Source organism: Chaetodon trifascialis, chromosome 11 (assembly GCF_039877785.1).
Source record: "Chaetodon trifascialis isolate fChaTrf1 chromosome 11, fChaTrf1.hap1, whole genome shotgun sequence".
NCBI lineage: Eukaryota > Metazoa > Chordata > Actinopteri > Chaetodontiformes > Chaetodontidae > Chaetodon > Chaetodon trifascialis.
Window position 1 is genome coordinate 10,901,895 of NC_092066.1, and position 23,623 is coordinate 10,925,517.

Here is a 23,623-nt window from a genome sequence, read left to right on the forward strand (position 1 = left end):
TGGCTTCTGATTGGATGGCGATGGTGATGGCTATGATAGATGACCCTCAGTGATGAAATGGCTTGTCTGCCCTCCTCTCACCTGAACTGGACCTCTGTATATATCTACATAGAGGCAGTCCTGGCGGGGACGAGCCTGATTGGTGCTCTGTCTCTCCTTGCCCTCCTCTCTTGTTTCTGTACTCACTTAGGTGGGCGAGTGCAGTAGGGGGATTGAAGCCCCACTGGAGCTTCCGCTAGGGAGGGGCCTGTGTGTGCGGGCCTCTTCCATGCCCCGTCTGGCTGTAGAGTCACAGGTACACTCATCTTCCACGACACGGCCTCTGTGCTGGACCTTGAGGACGTCAGTGGCTGCATGGGCTGTAATGCCAAAGTGCCTTGTTCCTTACGTGCACGAGATGCGGAGAAGTTTAAAGCAGTAGAGTTTTGGCTTGATTTTCTTCCTCTGGGAGTCTGATTAAGGCTCAAAGAATTGTTAAAATGGGATGTTTGAATGCTGAGGTCTTGCCTTCTTACCTTGCTCTCTTTTATCTCCAGAATAGAGGAAACTAAACCTAACAAGTCTATGAGGATGCCGTTTTTTTTTGTTTGTTTGTTTTTGCACTGACTTAAGCATGACTTTTTTTTAAAACTCTCTGCAATGGTCCACTTGTTTCTGAATTAAATAATCTGACTGTAATGACTGTACATTTAATCTTTTCTCTGTGTGTGTACCTTGTGCTTGCACGTCTGTCTGTTCTGTTTGTGCATGTTTTCACATGAAAAGCAGGCGGAGGTTGCAAGTGGCTCCATGAAGCGTTCAGCCTCCACTGTTGCGGATCAGCGGGTGAACGGTATTTGGCAGGAGGAAAAAAGTCCTGAGCGGGTTTATCGACCTCGTCACAAAAGCTACAAGGCTGCTGGTTGGTCTTGCTCACCTGTTATTATCATGTCAAAGTTGAAAAGTATAGGTATTTATTAGCATTAGCCCTCTTAAATCTGCAGTGACAGAGCGTCAAGTGTCAAGTTGATCACCATGTTATCGTTGCAGTGAAAAAACATTTACTGGAGTGAAAAAGGTGGATGGCATCTGCCTTTTTAACATGTAGGTGTGGTCGAGCAAACCCCAGCAACAAGGGAAAACATTACAGATTTTTTAGAATTATCATGTTATTGAGAAATGTTAGTTGGCTGTCAGACTGCACCTTTTCTGCTTCACAAGGCCAATAAGAGGGAAATATGTGTATTCTTAGTTTGTCAATGGCACTTCACTCCAGATGCTAGGAAGACACAAAAGATACTCAGAGAAAGCCGGATCATGAGGACTTTAGCCATCTCTTTTTCTCTTTATCTGTCATTTTACTTTGCCTCCTTTCCTGGATGTGTTCGCTCTAGTTTCTCGGTCTGAGCACTGGCAGCAGGGCGACAGGGAGCGTGGCCGGTCTAAGGAGCGCTGTCACCTCCTCTCTCCAGACACATCTCGTTGTAACTCGGAGGAAAGAAGCTTGCAGCCCTCGCGATCCTCTAGCACAGAGAGAGCTCACCCCCAAGATAAACAGGTAGGACGGAAAAACTCTGTCCAGTTAACTGATTCAAGGACTTGGACGGCAACAAAGCAGGGTCACAAATTAACAAGGCTTTAATCAATAAAAACTGTAAAATCTGTCAATAATGTGGACTACAGAATAAGAAAACGAGAGCAACATATTATCATTATATACAATAATACTGAAATGTGAAGCTCACAACAAAGAAATGTAAAAAGAAATGAATGAGGAATTGAATTGTGGAATAAATTAGGGAATAAAAGTGCTACATCTGATTTATATCAAGAATAATGTTTTGCAGTACAGCACTTGTTAAGAGTACTTGTTCTAGTTCATCTTTATACTTCAATTTGAATTTGCTAGCTTAGCAAATTAAAGGAGCACTCTTCTGATTTTACACGTTAAATTTTGACATTTCAGTTTTCCAGTTACCCTATAAAAGAGAATCCATGACACCATTGGTTCTCCATTTCTTTCTTTATACACGTCTCCAGGGCAACAGCTCGGACAGCCCGGTGCCCTCCACCTCAGAGTCCAGCACCCCCAGCGGCCGTCGACCTTCATCCCAGACCCCGACCCGCTCCCGCCCTCACATCTCCTACTCCCCGCTCGTGTGTCGCACGCACCCCTCCGTCGGCGAAGATGAGGACGAACAAGGCAGCCCAGAGACCGTGAGGCGGGGCAAGCCCAGCTGGGAGACCCAAGAGGGGGGTGCAGGAGAAATGGGGAGCGAGGCAGGCAGACAACCATCCCCACCTCGACGTTACCCCTCTGAGCCATTCCTGGCCTCCCAAGAGGGCGACCACAGCCCAGACCCCTCCGGTCCCATGGAAACGTTGACCTTCGAGGCGGCCGTGGCCTGCAGCCTGGGACGCTCAAACACCATCAGCTCGGCCCGCCCGCGCTTGCGGACTGGCTGGCAGGTCCCCAACGGACATTTTCGGAAGCGCCTGGCGCAGACAACTTCTGCTGCGGGCTGCGATCCTCTCAGCGACACAGAGGAGGACGACAGGTGCTAGGGACAGGAGGCACAGCATGATGAAGGAGGGGGAATCCCAGAGAGATGTTAGAGGACTATGCGCGACTGTGCAGAGTCAAAGTTAATGTGACTCTTTTTGCATCAGTGCTTGGAGGCCATGAGCCCTCTGGATGTTTGGTAAAATGTGAACCCAAAACAAACGAAACAGAAAGAACAGTACTTCCTGAAACTGTAGTTGTCAATTCACACAGAACACTGACAATAAATAAGGTCTATTTCCTGACTTGTACTTGATGATAGAGAGTAATAACACTTCTCAAATAGTTGCGGGATGCAGAAAATAAATGAATGGATCAAATTATGTCATTTGTGTCAATAGATATTTTCATTTCTGAAGATGTTTCTAAATGATTCAGTGTTGCTCTTAACAGTATTTATCTGTGGGGTGTGTGAATATGTAACTACATTTTCTTATAAAGTAATTGTTTTGTAAATACATTGTGACCATCACACCATTGCCATTTATTAGACCAGATCAATCAAGGAAGCCATCATGAAGAGGCGATCTGATACTTTACCAGACAATGTGGATACTGATAAGTAACACTCAATAATGCTGGATTTTTTTACAGTATGAATGAATATGCAGGGGAGAAAAACTGCCTGATTCTCCCCGTCATTTTTCTTTTTGGTATTGAACATAATAAGTTGTGAGATATGAATACAGTAATAGGATAACATAGAAAAGATGCTTATTTGTCATTTCACTCTGCGTTATTGTTAAATCATGCCCCCTACACACCTCAAATCTTTCAAATTTCTTAGTTATCCTTCAAAACAGCCTGTTACTTACATTTTTATTTTCAAGTCTACACCTTTTAAATGAGAATTTTCCAATAATTATATCCAACATTTGAATGTGAGAATTGTTGGGCATGTGATTTTGCTATGAATTGATATGAAAACAAAACAATCTTTCATCTATTTTCACCTTTTTCTTCCTCGTGGATATTGTACGAACCATTGCAGACGATGACTGTAGAAACACTGTAGACAAACCATGACACATTTGCTTCACAAATTAACATTACTCTATTACTTACTAATAATGTACAGAGAAATTATGCTGTTTGTAACATTTAGAGAAAAAAAAAACAGTCTCAGCTGATGAGCTTTAAAGGTAAAGGTTTAAGGTTTGTGTTTTTGTTTTATTTGCCTGAAGAAGGCCAATTCTGTGAAACTCACTTAACCAAAAACATGGAGATTTGTATCATAAGTTCCTGGAATGCAAATACTTTGTGGGTTTTTATGTGTACAATAGCTGTATATACAAATAAAGGTGTCCCCAAGTTGCCACTGTTATGTCTTTCTTTATATCTGGAAAAAAACACTTTATGTGTATTCGGAAATTGACAGTTTGTGCTGTTACTTTTTTACACACATGTCAAAACAAGTGTCTCATAATGTATTTACTTGTAGATATATATTCATATATTTTAGAAATTACCAGATACAAAGGTTTTCTGTATGTATTATTCATTCAGTAATATGACTATGCTGGTGCATACAGAAAGCAGTGGAACAGGTTATCTTAGAAAGGGTCCACATCATATTTATTTTAAGAAAGTGTTCAGCGAAAGAGATACTTCTACAAATTATCTCAAAATTGAAAAGCAAGGAAGAAATCTTTTAAAAACATACAGTTATGCAATTGTACAGACACTTTCTTATTGAAGGTCCTTATTGTGCCTGATTAGACCTCTAGTCTCTAGGAGTGAACAGACTGCTTCTTTTTCACAGCAGAAATGATCACTTGTCACTTTCTGAGATATAAGATCAACCATCAAGCAAAAAGGACAAAAAAAGGTGAATAAACCATTTCAAGATCATAATATTTATAGTGATCAATCTTGTGCAGTGAGGACACTTTAACCCCTTGAATGGAAAGATTATATTTTCACTAATATTGTTGCAAATGAAAAAAATCTGACAAAACATTCTAATGACATTACAACTGAAGAAAACATGGGTGCGACATTCTGGTTAATTTTAACAAACATTACAACAGTTGTCAATATCAATAAATGTACATTATATAAGGTCACATATAAGATAACTGATTCTGAGGGGAGTCTAATTCACTGATTACAGCAGCATGAAGGAAAAAAAATGAGCAAGTAAAATATATGATATAGTATATAATGTGTGATATAATAAACAACATATTCTGATATATTAATAGTAGAATTTGATTTTTAAAAACAGCACATAGTGCAGTGACTTGAGTGCTTCTTTTATTTTACTACAAAAGGCCATGCATTGGGTATTGCATTCCAAACATTTTATTGCATCTTTAGTAGTGACATTAAAAATCTGTATATCATCAGTGCAACTGAAGAAAAGATAAGAGATTCTGCCTCATTATTACAAAAAGAGACATGAAATCGAAATTTGTGATATATAGTATATGCTATGCATGATTTCTCTCTTCTGTCTTGAATACACAGAATTTGAACGGTAATTACCAAGTTTTGCTCAAATTTGCTTTAGATTACATCTAGCACATTTTTCTAAACATTTGCTGATAAGTTTGAATGAATGTTTGTTTATTGGAATTAATAATTTATCAATTAGAAATGTTTATCTATTATAAATTAATTAATGTATCAACAAATCAATCAAGTATAAATAAGTTATCGTTGTTTTTTTATTATTATTTTAAATTATTTATATTGCATTTCTATCATTGAAAGGGGTGGGACTTTGGCTCTCACTTGGGGTACGTAAATGAAACCATCCAATCAACATGCAGAGTTACACCCGTACGTCATATCCAACGGACCGATAACATGTCCTCCGGTTGAAGAAAAAAGCTAGCAAGGAAGCAGACTGTTAAATGTTACTCGCGAAGTTAAAAGGCGGAAATGTCGCTACAGTCCAACACCCATGCGGCTCGGTATCTCAGCCACAGTCGCTGCTGAAGTAACTGTTTTCTTGAAATTGTGATTCCTTCAAAGGAATGAGCGATACTTATCAAGGAAGTCGCCCAGCTGGCTAGTGAAAAAGTAGCTAGCTCGGCTGCTAGCTGTCGTTAGCAAAGGGAGTTCTTTGTTTTGTTTTTCAGGTGGAGGTCCGTGTAGACATGAAGAGAAACTAATGTGGCCATTGGACTTAACGTTTATGTAGAAGTTTGATAATCATGTTCATGGTGTCTTTGGTTCTGGGTCGTTGGACTGTAAATTAATTGTTTATGAGATATTAGACAAAACTAACATTAGCCACCGAGAGCAACTTTAGCAACAAAGATCTGATTTTAACGTCGGGCAGGACAGGACTGGAGACACGGAGATATGGGCAACTGTCTCAAGTCTCCGACATCAGACGACATCTCTCTGCTTCATGACTCCCAGTCAGATAGGGCGAGTTTTGGTGACGGGACAGATCCAGACCTGGAACCACCTCCGCCGTACCAGGTGAGGACTGCTAGCACACAACTTCCAGGTTACTGAAGTGAGTGTAAGAGTAATCGAAGTTAAAAGCCTGAATGTTAATATACAGCAGGTACAGCTAGTGAAAATATGCCTGTTTGTACTAGATAATAAGCCATGCAATAACTTGTAATTCGTGACAATTCATTTCCATGTCTGTGGCCTTTCTAGAAGTCTGCCTTGAATCCATTGTAGTCAGTAGTATAACAGTAACCAAACAGGTTTTAGACTTATCCCACTAGCCTGTCAGGATGTCCACACTGCATTATTTACCAGTTTATCGCTTCACAGAGCCCGACCAGCTAAACCACTCTGTACAGACCAAGTGAGCTGATAGAGCAGGAAGCTGTTTTTGTTTCATGTTGGAGTTTCTTTTCTGTTACCAGGAGCAGGCTCACATGCCCATGTACCATCCCACGCCTAGTCAGGCCCGTCTGGCCACCCAGCTGACAGAGGAGGAACAGATCCGCATAGCTCAGCGCATTGGCCTCATCCAGCACCTCCCTAAGGGTGTTTATGATGGAGGCCAAGACGGCTCAGAGAAGAAGATCAGAGAGTGAGCATTTTGCATTTCTGCGTGTGATGTTTACACAGAGGAAGGTTGCAAACCATCAGAGCTGAGCAGTATTTACCAAGACGGAATTTTTGTTGTACTTTTGACCTCGCTATTCATGTTGTGATGCTTTTAAATGTAAGTAAGATTTAAGGATGGATGATTTGATCCATGGGAAACAAGTTAACAGTGTGTTTCATTTCACTTGTGCTGAAAAAAGCCAATTGATCAAAGTGACTCTGAATTTTGATCATCTATTAATTGTCTGAATTGACAGTTTTGTACATTGTAGATCTAAAGCCTTCCAAAATTGTGATATTTTAAAGCAAAATGTACTTGACTTGAGGGTCAGTTATTAAGCAGAAATGCCAAACATTGCCAGTTTTATCTTCTAAATGTGAAGATTTGCTCCAAATTTCTGTTTGGCATTATTTTAAATTAAATATCTTGAAAATGTTAACTCAGGCCCAGGGAAACGCTGGTGGTAACTGTTGTACTAATTTCAGACATTTTATAGACAACATTAAAAGATTCATTCATTGATAATTGAAATAATTGTTGGCTGCAGCTCCAATATCATTAAAATAAATTATAATGTGTAAACACATGGGAAGCTGTGATGATTTAATTCATTTGGCAAAACTAATTTAAAAAAAAAATCACCTAACTGCAGTGCTGCAACTAACAATTATTTCAATTTTCAACACATCTGTCAATTTTTTTTTTTTTCAATTCATCACTAGTTTTTAGTCTTGTGTCACAAACTCAGCTGGTGCGTAGCTGAGCTCTTTATTTCATGTGGTTTCAGATGCGTGATCTGTATGCTGGACTTTGTATACGGGGACCCCATCCGGTTCCTGCCGTGTATGCACATCTACCACATGGACTGTATAGACGACTGGCTGATGAGATCCTTCACCTGCCCCTCCTGCATGGAGCCTGTGGATGCTGCCCTGCTCTCAACCTACGAGACCAACTGATCTTTCACCCTTCGTTCCCCAAGCCTAGATCAACACAGCCCCAAACACACATACACATACACAGACACACACACACACACACACATATCCAACAACTGCCCTCTTATAAAGTGAGGCCAGCTAAAACATGTCTTCTCTGTTTTCTTGCACTTAAAAAAAAACCTAAATTAACTCACCTACTGTTGGCCTTTCATGCCCCCAGGTCTGAATAAGCTGGTCTTAAACATCAGTTACACAACTCAGTTAAAAACGGTTTCCAGGCCCCTCTCGTGATTGTATTTGTGTGTGTTTGTCATGCTGCAGCCGCGTCCAGTGTTGCTGCTGACAGTTAGCACAGGTGTGTGTGTGTGCGTGTGTGAGAGCAGTTTGGGCTGTTAGATTACTTCGTGTTTCCACTCGAGCCGGCCTCAGTGGTCTTTCTCCCCAGCTGACCCCAGTTCACCTTCATTCCTACTTAGTCCTTAAAATGGATAATTAGCTTGACAGATTATTGACCAAAATGCAATGAGGTGTTTCTAGAAAATGTAGTTTCCTGTGGCAACAGTAAGCAGAGACTTCCTCAACATACCTCCTAAACCTGCTCTCACTTTAAAATGGCCCTACATTTTGGAGATATGGGAATCGACAGCTTAAGTCTACAGAAATTGCTCTCCAGTTAGTCAGGATTACAGAAACATTATGCACACAGTTAACAGAAATCACCCAAAGTTTATAAGTACACAATCTACACCTAGAGGAGATCAAGGCTAAATAATATTTGGCCACTCCGAATGGCCGGACTTTAAAGAAAATGCTTTGAGTTGAAGAGAAGATATGTTGTGTAACATGAATGTTTCACTTAGATGGCGTGTAAAGTAGGAGGCAGCCAATGTAAAGGGCTCATTTGTGCATGGGCAGGTGGATCAGTCGGTCAAAAATGACAAATGCTTGCACACACTTTTCATCTGATCCAGAGATTTGCACTTTACTTATAGGACAGTATCTAAACAATATATTAATATATGTACCTTATAACCTTGCACTATCAATACTTCATTCCTTTTTTTCTCCTGAGATGCAAAAGTTATATAGCTGATATTTTCAAAGCTGTCAGTAGTCACTTATCAAGTTGAAGTAAGCCTGAAGATGTATTTCATGAAATCTGTGATTCAGTAGTGTGAGCCTCCGCTTTGCTCTGCTTGATTTTTGATTCTTGTGTGTTTTGTGTGTAAGTGAAGGGACAGAGGCTTGCTCCAGTTTAAAGGAGACATTTGACATTTAGGGAAATGCGATTAGCGCTTTCTTGTCAAGAGTTGGGTGAGAAGATTGATGTCATTCTGAGTCTGTGTGTTAAGTCAGGAGCTGGAGCCAGGAAGCCATTAGCTTAGCTCAGCTTAAAACAGCTAGCATGGCTCTTTCCAAGGTAAAAAGCATTGGCCTGCTAGCACCTCTGCAGTTCAGTTACTTAACATGTTACATCTAATTTGTTGTACCTGTACATAAATGGAAGTTACATGCTGGTACAATCTGATGTTGAACAGCACTTAACTCCCTATAAAACCACAAGTTACTGAGCTTCAGAGTTGCAGGTCGGCATGTTTTTGAGCCTCTGAGCCATGCTAGTGGTTTCCCCTCGCTCTAAGTAAGCCTATTTCCTCCCTCGTCTCGAGTAGTACTTAGCATACAGGCATGAGAGCAGTTTCAATCTTCTCATCTCCTGGCACAATAGTGAAAATGTTACATTTTTCCTTTAAGAAAGAAAAGCGGTCAACTTGAAACTGTTTCAGAAATCCGCATTGTTACAAAGTCACCTTTATTTTTCTTTCTTTACTTGCATTCACGGTAGCACTAGTTACAGTCATTGGTTCGGCTGTGTTTTTTTTTCTGTTTTATCTTCTACCTTTCCATTATTTGTCACATTAGAGTAAAATCCACTGTGTATTTAGGAGAGTAAGTATATAACTGTGCACTGGTTTACGCCTGACTGAGCAAACCTCTGTTCCAAATGACTTTCAGAGTGAGAGACTTCTTTTAGGGTGTGATAGTTACAACTGAGATATCGAGTTTTCCATTGAGCTTTTCCTTTGCTGTGTTTTTCAGCTTAAGTTCATTCTGAAAAGTAATATTTCCTGTAATCTCGTTTTATTTCTTTCTTTTTTGAAGGCTGAAGAGCCATCATGTAAAAAAAAATAAACAGAAAAAAACTACAATTTTTATTGTTTTATTTAAGAACAGGCGATCACTCCTTTTTAAAAAATCTGTTGGCACCAGTCTGATGAAGTGGGCTGGATTTGGGGCCAAAATGAGAGATTACAGAATACACGATTGCAAAATATTCCTTTGAGCCTTTCATTAATGCGATCCCAAAATCTGGCAGTGGAGCGGAAAACGTGACTATATAATCAGGGTTCTCCATTTGACTGATGCAGCAAGCGAGCCCAAGCCATATCAGTAATGTTTGATGCTTTGTTTCCTCCAGTTGCATCAGCTGTGGGGGAAACACGTGAATCAAATTGACTGTTAGGTGTTTTCTTTGTGCCGCACAAACATCAGATTGCAACCGTAATGACAAAAACAGGAGTTAAATCCTCATCAGAACCCGTCCACACAAGATCAGTCCAAACCAAACGGATGTCTTGCTTATGCGCATGAATCTTGTGTACAGTGACATTCTTCTGGAATTATGACATCGTACGCGAGGTCCACACATCCATCTTTATGCACTTAAATTAATTGATTGCAACATGTTCTTTGTTCCTTCAGATTAAGCAGTGACACGGTTAATCAGCTTTGCAGTGCTGCAAGACCTGCATGCTTCTACCCTTTAGATCACATTCAGAAATCACTGAACAACACAATGAGGACGGACATGGAGAGGTCACTTGTTCAAACATAATGGGATTTTGTGTTTCAACATATTTGAAATCTCCACAAATATCTCAAGAATTTAGGCTGAAGGATTATTTGTAGCGTTAACTGATCTGTGATATAGCAAGAGAAATGCCTGCTTGTTTTAAGGAAACACCACGGAGCCTTTGCCCGGTTGGCCGCCATGCTACCTAATAAATAGCTAATGAACACACCGCATAACAGAAGAGTACAAAACAACCACATGTTTGATTTCAACAAATTTATTTTTCCAACCATTAAATATTCACAGCATGTGTGCCTATCCATGTTCTATTAAACCTATGATGACAGTTGGGACGAAGCAACCAGACTCAAAAAGGAGCATGAATTCACAGAATGGCTTTGTAATTTGTCCAACGATCCACATCAGCTGGGAATGAAAACACACAAACAATTTGGCTGACAAAGCTTTATTTTTCTTGACACGATGCATTTGTTTATCCTGGTTTTAATACTGAAAGGCAGTTTATAACCCTGTAATGGCCGACTACTGTTGACACCCTGAGAGGAGCATGATTAGGGTTTGTACATTCCATGAAAGGTGACGGGAATGCTGCACTCCACCTCTGCCCTGGCGATCTCAGACAGATCCTTGGCGTTGAGGATGAGGAGGTATCCTGGTCTCTGGGAGCCGGGAGCCACCACGATGGTCAGCAGCACTCCTGAGGGCACAGCAGCATGTTATCATGAAGCAGTTCCTCTCATAGTCGGTGTTTACATATTGTGTTTATATTGCTGCTGACATACCGTCGTCCTCATCTACCCCATCAGGGGTCTGAACAAACAGGGGCTCTGAGGGGTAGGAGTCTGGTTCCTGCCATACCCAAGTCTCCTTGGTCTTTACGTTCAACTTGCAGATCTGAATGAGTAAAAAACAAAACCAATTAATGTTTTTTTTTCTTTCACACTCTCGGTTTCACTCACAGTTGGCTGCATTTTGTTAACTTACCCTGTCAGGTATGAAATGGTTGAGACCCAGGCCATAGGCGTACGTGTAGTTCTTTCCTGCGTACCTCTCGTAGTTGATTTGAGGGAACTCAAAAGCTACAAAAACATAAAAATGGTTACACAATGAAGATGCTTCCAGTGTGTATAGTCAAGATAAATGTGTCCAACATGAGGGGGTAAATTAGATGCGTTTGCACCTTGGCGAGGCCCGGAGAACAGCACCTCCGGCTCCAGCCAGATCGTCCCGTCAGCGTGCATCACCGCTGTGGCTGTGGTGTACGGCAGGCTGATAAGGTTCTTCCCCTGCTCCTCCTACATCAAGTCCACAGTGAGATGAGAGAAAATAATACAAGACCGTACATCTGTTGGTGGCAATTTGTGTTCACCCAGTGGATAACACAGGTGCCTCACCTTGTGGACGTCCAGGGGAATAACATATCTGCGGACCTCCGGCTGTGGCGCCATCATGGCTGCCTTCTTCACCTCCTCCCAGTTTGCTCTCAGGTTGGCCAACCAGAGATAGTTGTAAACAAACTCAAACCTGTGTGGATAATGAACAATGATATTCCTGCATCAAACAGAAGATATAAGAGAATGTTAAAGTGAAGGTCCAGTGTTTAGCACTCCTGTTACCCTTTCCATCCGCAGAGGTCAACAACAATGAAGCCTTGGTCCTCGTAGGTGTTGATGTGATGAAACATGCCCATGGGGGCCCCTTTGAACTTGAGATCAATGTACTCTCCTGGGTCTTTCTTGGCAATGTGAAACAAGGTCTAGAAAATAAGAGATATCATGAGATTTCAGGGGCAGAGCTGATGACAACATCAAAAATCACCAATCTACTCTTGAGTTCTTACTCCTTGGCTCTCATTGGACTCGAAACAGTCCATGTAGTTGGAGCCTCGGATGCTCCAGGCGCTCAGGAACTTCAGCAGATTGATTTTCACCGGGGTCTCCACGAAGACAAAGTAGTTCTCTGACATGCCAAAGCTAGAGATCGTTCAGGAGAGAACATCAAAACTTTCCGTGACGACGCATCAAACGGATCACTGACAAAAACCCTGTGAGTCTACACAAACCTGTGCACATAGGAGGGCTTGAACCTCTCAGCGCTGGGGAACTGCACCACCACCTTGGACTTCTCAATGGGATCAGACTTATCTAAGGAAAAAAGGCAAAGGTTGTGATGTTTGAAACAGGTGTTAAGCTATTTCATACTGGAAAAAATTCACTATTTCTCACAAGCGCTGATCCGAACCTTTCTGTGTGGGTGGGATCCTGACAATATTGTAGGCCAGTGTTGCTCCTTTCCCCATGCAGTTTCCAATGTTATACACGGTCCCATCTCTCTCAATATGAGGGTGGGCTGTCACTCCATTAATGTTGACATAGTTGCACATATCAACCTGGATAGATCATAAAGACATTTTGCTGTGCTTTAACATTAAGAGATGCACCGTTCTGATGTGTGATCATGTGATCTATTTGTGGTGATGCACCTTCTTCAGTGTCTCCAAGGTCTCCGTGTTTACTTTAGTGATGTAGTTGGTTTCTGTTACAGCATAAAAATCCTCGCCGATCGGGTAAACGTTCACCAGGCAGTTGTCTGTGACCTCAACGCCCTTGAAGTAAGAGAAAAACCTGCAAAAAGAAAAGATGTTGTAGAATATAATGTGCATATAAAGATCATTCTAATTTTCACATTTGTCATCCAGATGATAGCCAGGGAGAGCGGGACAAAATCCAGTGTGCAACCCACCTGGAGAAAATGTTTTTGCAGGGATCAGGATACGCAAAGGTGCCGAACTCAGTGATCACCACACGCTTCTCTGTGATGGCTCTCACATACGCATCTGTTCTGACAAACCTACATGGAGGAAAGAGCAGAAAAGAATTTCAGACCCAAAACATTATACATTCATTTCTGACGAGCAAAAAATGCTTAATTGAAATTGAGTGTTCAACATCTCAAAAGCCTTCATTCTGTCCCCAAAAGGCTGCTCATTAAATAAAGGTGTTTTTCAAGTTTTTTGTCTCTATGAATCAAACCTAAATGCCTCGCTCAGCATAATCATGAGGAACTCACCTCGCTTAAAGATAACTTTAGGTAATCAATTACGTTGCACATCCTTTTTAAATGCTGCTAATTATGATATCATTTCATGTTGTTGCATGAGCAGCTTGATTATAAAAATCTGCACAATATTTACTAAGCAACAATAATTAAAAATGGAGACTTGATGCACACAAATGCAAATCCAGTTTCAAGTCTCTGCAGGTTGATGTTGCTACATGGCTTCAATGTAAATAACCACTTATATTGTCCTTAAGGCCTTACTTTCGGTAGTAGGTGACTTGGCCGTTCTTAAAGTCAAATTTGTGCATGAGGGCCTGGCCATCAAAGAGGTGATAGAAGGGTTCATCTCCAACCTCAAAAAGCCCAGGTCCCAGACGAAGAAGACTCCCCTTCAGAAATGAAGGAATCCTACCTGTAAAACACCAACAGATCAAGCTCAGATCAGTTTTATACTGTACTGGTTTATAAAAACGCTTTCAGAGTCTACTTTGGATGCTGGCTCTGTGTTCTCTGCAAACAGAATATGAAAGAATTCCTTGCCTGCAGCCTATTTCTGTCTGAAATATGCAAACAAACCTGTGACAGTCGCTGGGAGAGGCTCAGCCAGCTCCTCACATGTCTCAAAAATCTTCTTGTAGCCACCAGCTGGGTGTTCAAATCTGTGATCGAAAAGCAAAGACATCCACCAACAATGCAGCCAAGTCAATCAAACTTAATCAAATTTTTCAGCAAGTTAAATGTGTGAGTCTGTTAGTTTAAGTCACTCAAAGCTAAATGTCTGACTGGTCATGAGGGAGTTCAGCATCAGCTTTTAAATCCTTTGGGAGCGTAATCAGCTGCAGACGCTCTGAGCAAGTGAGTCACAGGAGTCACCGAAGTTAAAGAAACTGTCTGTACAACATTATAGAATTTTGCACATGCTTTTTCGTTGCTTTTTGTTCATCAATATAAGGTGAAAACTACATTTGGAATAGATGAAGTTCATCAGAAACTCACCGGCTGGCCATGTTTCCTTCCTATTGTGGCACCACACAAAGCAAACTGTTAAGAAAACCTCTGGTCACTTCTGAGCTGGAAGTCTTTGGTCTCCCAGTGGATTTGGGGTATTTATTCGTCTAGTCCCCCTCAAGGTCACTGCAATCTGCGCTGTGAACCTTTGTCCTGGCCAATCATGTCGCAGCGTGAACAAGAATCCCATTGTGCCAATATCCTCTGCTGGGTGACTCAATGGCCACCCCTCTGAAACCGGATTTATTGCAGAGAATATTTATTGCACAGAATTGGTAAACGTGTTGCAACAGTGCATGTGATTTCAGCTGCATCAATTGTTCAGATAGTTATGCTGAGTCACACAAAGCGCAGTATGGATGCAATGTGAAGGGCTACAAAACAACATGCAATTCATTTTAATTCAATTAATTTACACTAAACTGACCTGAGGTAGGTAAGAAAAACACTATTTTAAAGAAAATCAGAAATCAGAAAAAGATATTTAAATGTGCATATAATACTGTACTGGACAAAAAATGGATTAAAAAATAGATTTGAATTAAGATAAAATAGAGCTCTCACTGTGCAAATTAAAATCAAATGTGAATTTATAAAAAGAACTGGGATTAAGTTTGTCAAAAACCAAACCTATTAGTATTCCAGGACAATTTTAAGATTAAATAATACAATAATAGAATGGATTCATTGTGAAACAACAATTACAGTGAACCTTCACTGCTATTAATAGGCAGTCTTGTACAATATGATGAGTACACACAATGCTGATTGGATGAAATGGGGCCAGTGGTTCTTTGGTCTGAACACAAAATGCCTTAACTTGCTTGTCTCGGTGCCACTATAATCCAGGTGTAGGGATTATGCTCGACGTAGCCTGAAGACAAGCGCTGCATTGTTTCTCCTGGGAAAAAACACCATTAGGGGAGAGAGTTTCACCAGAAGCAGTTTTGTCAGTGGCAGGGTTGTGACGTGGCTGCTCCAAGCAAACACATGTGGGCTGACTTTAATTAGCAATACACAACATTTATATGATGATCTTTAAACAAGAAGGAAAGGGTCGGCGGATGAATACGGCCCAGTGAGAACAGGCCGTGTGTGTGTGTCAGGGAGGATTTCTACAGTGAAACAAACATTTCAAGCACATCGCACGGTCCTCGTCAGTGGACAGATGTTACTCAGTTGTCATGAAGTTTCTGATCACTTATGTGGAAGATCCATCCATGCATGCAGATCCATCTCCATGACAACAAACACCGTCAGCTGATGAAAACTGTGTGATGTGGTTGAAAGCTCCATAAAGCACATAGTGAGCAGCTATGAAGTGAATTGAAAATATTCTGGCTGACAAGTTCTGGCATGATTTAAAATGCAATGACTGATTTCCTTTTCACGGGTTTAGGATCTAGCTGTGTTTGAAAGAGTGAAAATAACCTGACTGAAAGCTAAAAAAAACTCCAAGTCGACATTCAGTTGGGGATGTTTTGTTAAACTACTATTTCCACAGTCATTAATGTTAACCCGTTAATAGATTGAGCTAATTCAAACTTAGGTTCAGGGAAGAGAAACCCATCTATCTTAACATTACTTTATATGAATGGCAAAATTACAGATGTTTTACTTTCTCATCATCCTCGTTTATATCATCTACAAAAGGGGAGGGAGACCTCTGTTGGTTATTGATTGTAGTTCAATGACTACGTAACATAACATCAGTGTCGCGCTCGCCGGTGTGCAAGATTAAAATTACATCGATCGACAAGAGGAGGCGAACATAAATGAATCAACCTAATAACCTTGTAATGTTTTGAACAATCTGTTGTTATTTCCGCAGCAAGCGCTCAATTGTACGCATGCGCACTTCGTTCGTGAATTACAATATGGCGGCGGAGAGCTACAGTCAGTTGATGTAACGTTAGTTGCTTGCTTACACTTAGCTAACTAATTGCCTCAAAACAACCGGCTTTTATAACGAGCTGATAGCCGTTTCCGTCATTTAAGTTTAGCTGTTGACGGTAGTGTCGTTGTTTAAACTGTTCTAGTCGAGAAAATGAACTACACCACGAAGGTGGTCCAGGTGACCAATGTGTCGCCAAGCACAACATCGGAGCAGATGAGAACACTGTTCGGGTTTTTGGGAACCATTGAAGAACTGAAGTTATTTCCACCAGAGTGAGTTGACTAGCTGGTGATTTACTAGTTAACTTTGATGGTAACGCTGTCACAGATAAGCTATCTGGTTTTCCAAACAGGCTACCTTCGTAGAAATGACGTAGGCCTAGCATGCTAACCAGAATTGTAATGCTAGCTAACAGTAACTTAATACACCGATGTTGGCTAACACTTACTGATGCTACGTGCACATTCAGCGTCATTTGAGTTGTTGATTATGTCTTATACACGTACACAAACGTTTCTTGAAATTGCAGCTAATAGTGGAGGCCCAATTAAAACATTTGAGGCTCAATTTGTGCAAGTAGTATTTTGTTTTTTGCAGTAGTAAGATCGCACTCTTTATTCTTCCCAGCCTCATGTTAAGTATGGAAGTCCTGAAAAAGGATAAAAGTTAGCAATTCCAACACTATGAGACCAGTAAAAATCTGTTATTTTCTACAATTTCATGGCAAAAGTTTGATTTGTGTTTTTTGATGTTATTTTATTTTCTCACTGTCATTATTTGGGGCATTATACTTCATATGATCATTTTCGTTGCTGATCAATCTGTTGCTTATACTTTGTATTAATTGACTATCCTAACTGCAACTTAGTGTCTGATCATTTTGATTTACAGAGCAGGGAGGTTGTAGTTATGGGATTCAAACCCTACCTAATGTTGGAAGTTCACAGCATTTCAAAGCATGTGGGTATGGTGGGACCACATTGCGTTGCAATTTCGGATGTAATGTAATATTTTTCATCTTCCTCAACAGTGACTCTCCGATGCCGGTGACATCGCGGGTGTGCTTTGTGAAGTTCCAGGAGCCGGAGTCCGTTGGAGTGTCTCAACATCTGACCAACACCGTGTTTGTGGACAGAGCATTGATCGTGGTCCCGTTTGCTGAAGGTTTGTCTCTTTGTTATTCCCTTGTATGAGTGGTCCATGTTGTCTGAATGGCATGAATCTTGAATAGTGGAAATGTAAAACAGTAGAAAAGATTTCACGTGTCCAATATGTGAATTGCACAAGTCACCTCACCTCAATCTGTTTATATGAGCTTTTTGAGATAATTTGAATGATACTGGTACTGCCATTCCCTCCCATTGTCTATACGAAGTGTTTAAAGCAGGCCTGTCAGAATTTTGGTATACTGTTGTAACACATCCCACATTTGGTTTGCCAAAACAATGATATTCTCTTTATAAACTGCGTATTATTTCTGTGGAATAAAATACCAAGCTTTATATCTTTGCCAAAAACAATGACATGCTCTGTATTTAGAAAGTGCAGTATACCAAAATCTGCTTTACAGACTAGGAGTTGAACACTCCCAAGCTGCGGGCGCCACAGACACCTCAAAATACTGAAGTGAAGTTGTTTAAACTCTTAACCATTTTCTCCCCCATATTGGACTATCCTCTGTTAAACTTCTCTCTGTTATTTGTGTGTGTGTATGTGTGTGTGTGTGCGTGTGATTTTTGTAGTGAAGAAGGCAAAAGCAGCCCCCTCGTTGATGGCTGAAAGTGGTCCTCTGCCTGCCAACAGGGGATTATAGACATTTGCAAAGGCCAGCAAGCATTCAAGTCCCACCCCACTCTTTTTGTGTCCTCTGTTCTTTCTCTGCCTTCTCTTTCTCTTTCCTTTTATCGTTTCTAGGTGGTTTAGTGTAAAGGTCACATATCGGGGACATACCCTGAAACAGTGCTCATTTTGCAACACGTTTGAATGCTGCTTAGCCATTCATGTCATGGCTGAAGTATTGTTCCTTAACAGCTGGCGGTATTTTTCTTTTTTTATGTCAAGAAATCCCAGAAAAAGACTAAAAGGGCATTGTTGTCCTAAAACTATTTAAAGGACATCACTGAGCCACAGTGTTGCACTGCGTAACTTATTCTTTATGATGAACGCAGGCACTGGCACAGGGACCATCCTGCACCTATTAATACTCGCCAGCACACACCTAATGTGTATTCATCCACCTATGAAATTAGTCCCCAAATTATGCACTTTTTACTCCTGTTTTGCTGCAAACTACAGTTCCTTGTTGTTTTAGGAGATCGCTTAGCTCTTGATTAAAAATTTAATTGGACATTTGTGACGACTGCCACTGTTGGCTTTGATCTTTTCGTGGGATTTGTTGAGTGTAACCAAAAACTGAACACCGCCAGCCCTATCCTATGAAAACATGTAAATTAATTATGTGAAGAAAAACTCGGAAAGGCAGTTACTTGGGTCTGGTGGCAAGAGGCTTTCCAAACATACTGGGTGTGAATAATCTGCCAAAACCGAGCCTGCACACACATACTAACTTAACCATATGTGATCAGTTAGTTTTGGGATTTAAGAAAGACAAAGCCGATGACTGGTTATCTTCCATAATAGTCATACATCATCTCATCATAAGTTGTCCACCCGACATGACGCAATGTTGGTGAAATATATTCTCTTTAACAGTGGTCTTCTTTTGTTGTTGTGTTTTACAGTTCTTTTTCCTGGCTCAGCCAGTCCTGTATACCAGGCCCTGCAGAAAATACCATCCAACAGTTTTGTCTCCTGCAGCAATTTCTCTCTTCAGTGTGCTCTTTTTTTTTTAAATGTTGTCATTGTTGTGTGTCCGTATTAAGGTCATGTCTTTTTGTGAAAGAGTTGTTTTGGGGGTGGATTTACTGTGAGATGATAATGAGGTGTTTATTTGTTAATTTGGGCCATTTTTAAATGCAATCAGTGGCATATCACAAAGATGATAAAATGATTTTGAGTTGGACTTTGGTAGCATAGATTAATCAAAACTCTGCCTTGGTTTGGTTAATTGATGACAGCGGCAGGTAAGGATGCTACAACCCCAATTTCAAAAGGGTTTGGATGCTGTGTAAAACGTAAATAAAAACACAATGCAATCATTTGCAAATGAACTGTGTTTTAGCAGTTTTACAAAGTGTCCCTGAGCCCATGTAGTAACATCCTTAATCTAATCACGTGTTCACAAAGTGGTGAACCTCGCTCCATCCTTGCTCGTGAATGACTGAGCCTTTCAAGGAGGAAACGCCCCTTTCACACCCAATCATGGTACTCTCACCTGTTACCAATGAACCTGTTTACCTGTGGAATGTTCCAAACAGGTGTTTTTGGAGCATTCCACAACTTGCCCAGTCTGCCATCAAATTCAGAATAAGCATATATTTACAAAACAATGTGAAACCAAATTGAACTTGTTGTCTTTGTAGTGTTTTCAGTAGAGTATATGTCAAAACGGATCAGCGAATGATCACATTATGTTTTACGCTTCACACAGCATCCCAATTTTTTTGGAATCAGGCTTGTAGAATAATGATTTAAAGCAGGCACGCTACCCACCCTGAATTCTGCTATTGTCATTTAGTATATCTGACATTTGTGTTTTTGGTAAGTAAACACTGATAGCTTGTATAGTGTTCTTGCCAAATCCCTAAAATTCTCTCTGTTGTGTGTATCTCGATTTTTCTCTGTGTGCTTTTAGTAGCGAAGCCGCCAACGTGAGTCGCTTGTTTCAGTAAACGTCTAAATGAAAATTGAGGGCACACCCAACTGGAGAAGCAGCTGTGCTTGCTAACGTTTGGTTCATGACTTAAAAAACACGTTCAGGTGATATATTCTTGGCAGTGTTCATTGGAGTAGTGTGATATATTCCAGCAATAGTTATATCACTGCAATGATTATGTTGAATTAAGGGAACTCTTCTCTGATCTGTAAGGTAACCAGTTTGTTGAATCTAATTTGGAGAAATGCAGTGTGAAGACTTTTTTTTTTTTCTTTGTCCAACATGTGTTCTCTGTGGTTGATGTGTGTGTGAAGTTCTCTCCTAATGCCTGTTTTTGTTTTCCTGTAGGATCTATTCCAGATGAGGCGAAAGCTTTGTCACTGTTGGCGCCAGCAAACGCTGTAGCAGGAATTCTGCCAGGAGGAGGACTTCTTCCAACGCCCAACCCCATCCCCAATCCACCTGTAAGACTTCACATTCACTGTCTGGCACAAATTCTCTGACTGTGGGGAAAGAATATCATCTAGTGCATGAAGTCACAAAACTACTACCACTTCAGTTTGACGTAGTGGTGTGCCATGCAGTTTAGAAGAAAATCATGTTGAATCACATCACAGTTTCAACTCAAGGCCAGTTTCTTTTGTGTGATCTTCCTTATTCTTTTTACATACGAGAAAAAATATTTCAAGAGGTGGGTGAAAAATGGGGGTAAATTGTTCGGTCGAGACTGAACGCGACACAGCCAGTCAGAAGAGAGGGATCGCTTTCCAGCGTTCACGTTTGGATATCGTCAGTCATTAATTGTGGGTGATGTCTTTTGTGTGATGGTGATTCAGAGCTGAAACAAAGATCATCTGTCAGAATGTGGAAATGATGATATTAACACCAGTATGAGAACATGAAGGCTTGTAAGATGTCAAGATCTCAACAATAGACGAGCGTAACAAAAGCGCCTTTACACGCTTGTGTGTGTTTTGTTTTTACTCCAGATGGGAGGGAACCCTTTTGGTGCTCCGAACATGGATGCAATGGCTGCATTTGGATTCCCAGGACCCAATATGAATCCCCAGGTCAGAGGCTTTCTTTTATGACGTGGATGAAAAAATCTCTGCAGTTTACTTGACAAATCAGACAAACCTTCTTCCCACTTTTTCACAGGCGGCGGATCAGCTGTTAAAGTTCATGACAGATCCAAAGTAAGTCAGTACAGAGATGCTCCTTTGTCTTCTGAGCATTGTGGTTGAATCAGAAATAGACATGTTTGTAGTAATGATAAGTAAACTAATGAATATTCCTCTATTTAGACTCAATCCTTTGGCTGCAGGCTTAAACCTGAATGCGAGCCTGAAGGCTGACGCATCAAACAAAGAAATCGAAGAGGCCATGAAGAGAGTCAGAGAGGCCCAGTCGCTCATCTCTGCTGCTATTGAACCTGGAAGTGAGTGCACAAGAGCTGCATTGCAGTGTTCAGTGTGTCAGCAGTCATAAATCCTCCTTTCCTGGTTTTTACCTTTGTGAAAAGGTCCTTGTTATACTGTGCCTTGACATTACTGAGCAGTTTCTGTTGTCTCTGTCCTGCAGATAAGGAGAGCAATAAGAAGCACACTCGGTCCCGGAGCAGGTCCAGAAGGAGGAGGTCCCGATCGCGTTCGAGACACAGGTGACGACCGCTGCACATTATCTGAGGAGCCGATGTGGAGAAGATTTTGCATTCTGAGAATAAAGTGAAATGGTTTAAATGTGTGCTCGCAGGCGAACCAGGAGCAGATCCCGGCGACGGTCAAGCTCCAGAAACCGGAGGCGCTCCAAAAGCCCACGCAGGAAGCGCGCCTACTCCAGAGACCGAAGCAGGCGATCTCGAAGCAGATCCAGGTGGGTTAAGTGTTCAGACTGCTTTATGACATTCAGTTCAAAATCTGATGGAGCCTGACCGAGATACTAACATCAAATTTATCTACAGAGATAGAAAGAAAGATGATTCGGGGAGAAGACGATCGAAAACGCCACCAAAAAGCTACAGCACAGCCAGGAGGTCACACAGCCAGAGCCGGTGAGTACAGCAGAGGTTTTCCTCCTCTCTGCGGAAAGCAACTGAAAATGTATTTAAACTTTTATTCTGCAGCCACCCGGTTTTCTCAAATGAAGCCGCAGTATGCCGTTCTCAGCTTTTTGTCCTCTCGTGCTTCACAGGAGACACAGGAGAAGTCGAAGTGGCAGCCGGTCTCCTAAAAGGAGAAACTCCAGGTCTCCATCTCCTCGAAGGTTGGTGTTAAAGCTGAGCTGTGATGCGGTTTAACAGGACGAGGAGACACTAGGTCTGCTTTTAGTGGTGTGAAAGCAAAGTAGACCAACAGGATTTTGTTGCAGCAAATGTGTTTGTAGCATTGCTTAAAAACTGCTGTTAAATCCATTTAGCAGTTTCATAAGCTAACTAAACGTCCTCTGTGCGATTACATGCAGGGCGTTGTATGACACACCTGACCTTTCTTGTCCTCCCTCCACAGACACAAGAAGGAAAAGAAAAGGGATAAGGAGAGGGACCGCAAGAGTGATAAGGAACACAATCGAGAGGAACGCGAACGATCCCCCAGCAAGAAGAAGAAAAGCAAAGACAAAGAACGAGAGCGGGAGCGGGAGAGGAAATCAGACGGAGAGAAGGGAGATGTCAAGGTTGGTGTAGTGTGTTTGACGCTCAGCCTTCATTGTTACACACACAGTGAGCTTTGCGGTGCTGATGTAAACCAGACGAGGGGGGTGCTTATGCTTCAAACCGTCACGTCCGTTGGTTTCCTTTCACAGATCACCAGGGATTATGATGAAGAAGAGCAAGGCTACGACAGCGAGAAGGAGCGGGAAGACAGGAAGGATTCTGACGACTCTGCTTTGTCTCCTCAGTCCGTCGAGGGTAACGGCACAGCGAGGCCCGTGAAGGCCAAGGTTAACGGAGCTGACGATCACCACGAAGAGGATATGGATGTCAGCGATTAGGCGGTCCGTCCTGCTCTGTCTCACGTTATCCGTCCATTTTGGTTGTGAACATGTTACGACTTTTTCTCCCCCCTCTGGGGTAAATCTACAATGTGAAATGAGTGTGAAATGTATTGATTTTCCGCACAGAAGAGTCGTCGGCTCTTTTTGCAAATGTACAATGCAGAGTTATTTTTGCCCAAAGACGTTGTCACATTGCTTTAAAGTAGCCGTAGCCTTTTTGCCTCTGCAGATATAATCAGTTCAAAGTTGAAGTAGGCTTCGCTTTCCTAGAGCTTGTGTTGTCAGGTTTTGTCACTTCTTCACATTGACTCTTCATTTTCATGTAGTCTTGTGTTACGTGTTGCTCAGGCCTCTTCCCCACCTTCTGGAAACAGCATTGGCTTCTTGTTATTTCGAAGTGTTTTATCAAGGATTTCTTTTATAATAAAGCCTATTTGGAGAACCGACACTTTTTATATTGTGATATATTCATGTTTCTGAAAAATCTATTGAGAACCTATGAACAAAATAACC

The 23,623-nt window shown here is 41.3% G+C and overlaps 4 protein-coding genes across 7 annotated transcripts in view; 3 read left to right on the plus strand and 1 right to left on the minus strand.

Moving 5' to 3' along the window:
- cacna1eb (calcium channel, voltage-dependent, R type, alpha 1E subunit b) overlaps positions 1-3,866 on the plus strand; it is a 56,498-nt gene extending 52,632 nt beyond the window's left edge. Inside the window, exons 44-47 of the mRNA XM_070975007.1 lie at positions 191-295; positions 766-901; positions 1,374-1,537; positions 2,020-3,866. Of these exons, the coding sequence (XP_070831108.1) occupies positions 191-295; positions 766-901; positions 1,374-1,537; positions 2,020-2,544 (930 nt within the window). The 3' untranslated portion in view covers positions 2,545-3,866. The remainder of the gene's footprint in view (positions 1-190; positions 296-765; positions 902-1,373; positions 1,538-2,019) is intronic.
- A 1,467-nt stretch (positions 3,867-5,333) lies between these two features.
- Positions 5,334-9,230, plus strand: LOC139339332 (RING finger protein 11-like). The gene is made up of 3 exons (XM_070974893.1): positions 5,334-5,977; positions 6,379-6,548; positions 7,354-9,230. Exons 1-3 carry the CDS (start codon positions 5,855-5,857, stop codon positions 7,523-7,525), a joined length of 465 nt encoding a protein of 154 aa, XP_070830994.1. The 5' UTR covers positions 5,334-5,854; the 3' UTR covers positions 7,526-9,230.
- Positions 9,231-10,808: 1,578 nt separating this feature from the next.
- Positions 10,809-14,548, minus strand: rpe65a (retinoid isomerohydrolase RPE65 a). Its single transcript, XM_070974344.1, has 14 exons — positions 14,436-14,548; positions 14,016-14,098; positions 13,701-13,851; positions 13,122-13,229; positions 12,862-13,003; positions 12,621-12,768; positions 12,442-12,523; positions 12,220-12,352; positions 11,996-12,135; positions 11,774-11,903; positions 11,560-11,674; positions 11,364-11,458; positions 11,162-11,273; positions 10,809-11,076 (listed from the first exon to the last, which is right to left on the minus strand). The coding sequence occupies exons 1-14, from the start codon at positions 14,444-14,446 to the stop codon at positions 10,931-10,933; spliced, it is 1,596 nt and encodes a 531-aa protein (XP_070830445.1). The 5' UTR covers positions 14,447-14,548; the 3' UTR covers positions 10,809-10,930.
- A 1,755-nt stretch (positions 14,549-16,303) lies between these two features.
- On the plus strand, positions 16,304-23,554 carry LOC139338428 (serine/arginine-rich splicing factor 11-like). Of its 4 annotated transcripts, XM_070973414.1 has the most exons (13): positions 16,309-16,616; positions 17,375-17,508; positions 20,099-20,223; positions 20,468-20,583; positions 21,109-21,189; positions 21,278-21,315; positions 21,424-21,557; positions 21,701-21,779; positions 21,872-21,991; positions 22,080-22,169; positions 22,310-22,381; positions 22,624-22,789; positions 22,919-23,554. In XM_070973414.1, exons 5-13 carry the CDS (start codon positions 21,109-21,111, stop codon positions 23,105-23,107), a joined length of 969 nt encoding a protein of 322 aa, XP_070829515.1. In that variant the 5' UTR covers positions 16,309-16,616; positions 17,375-17,508; positions 20,099-20,223; positions 20,468-20,583; the 3' UTR covers positions 23,108-23,554. The 4 variants fall into 4 exon arrangements, with proteins under 4 accessions (XP_070829513.1, XP_070829514.1, XP_070829515.1 ...); XM_070973412.1 differs by lacking the exon at positions 20,099-20,223 and having other exon boundaries at positions 16,304-16,616; XM_070973413.1 differs by lacking the exon at positions 20,099-20,223 and having other exon boundaries at positions 16,304-16,616; positions 23,015-23,554.
- Positions 23,555-23,623: the final 69 nt, after the last annotated feature.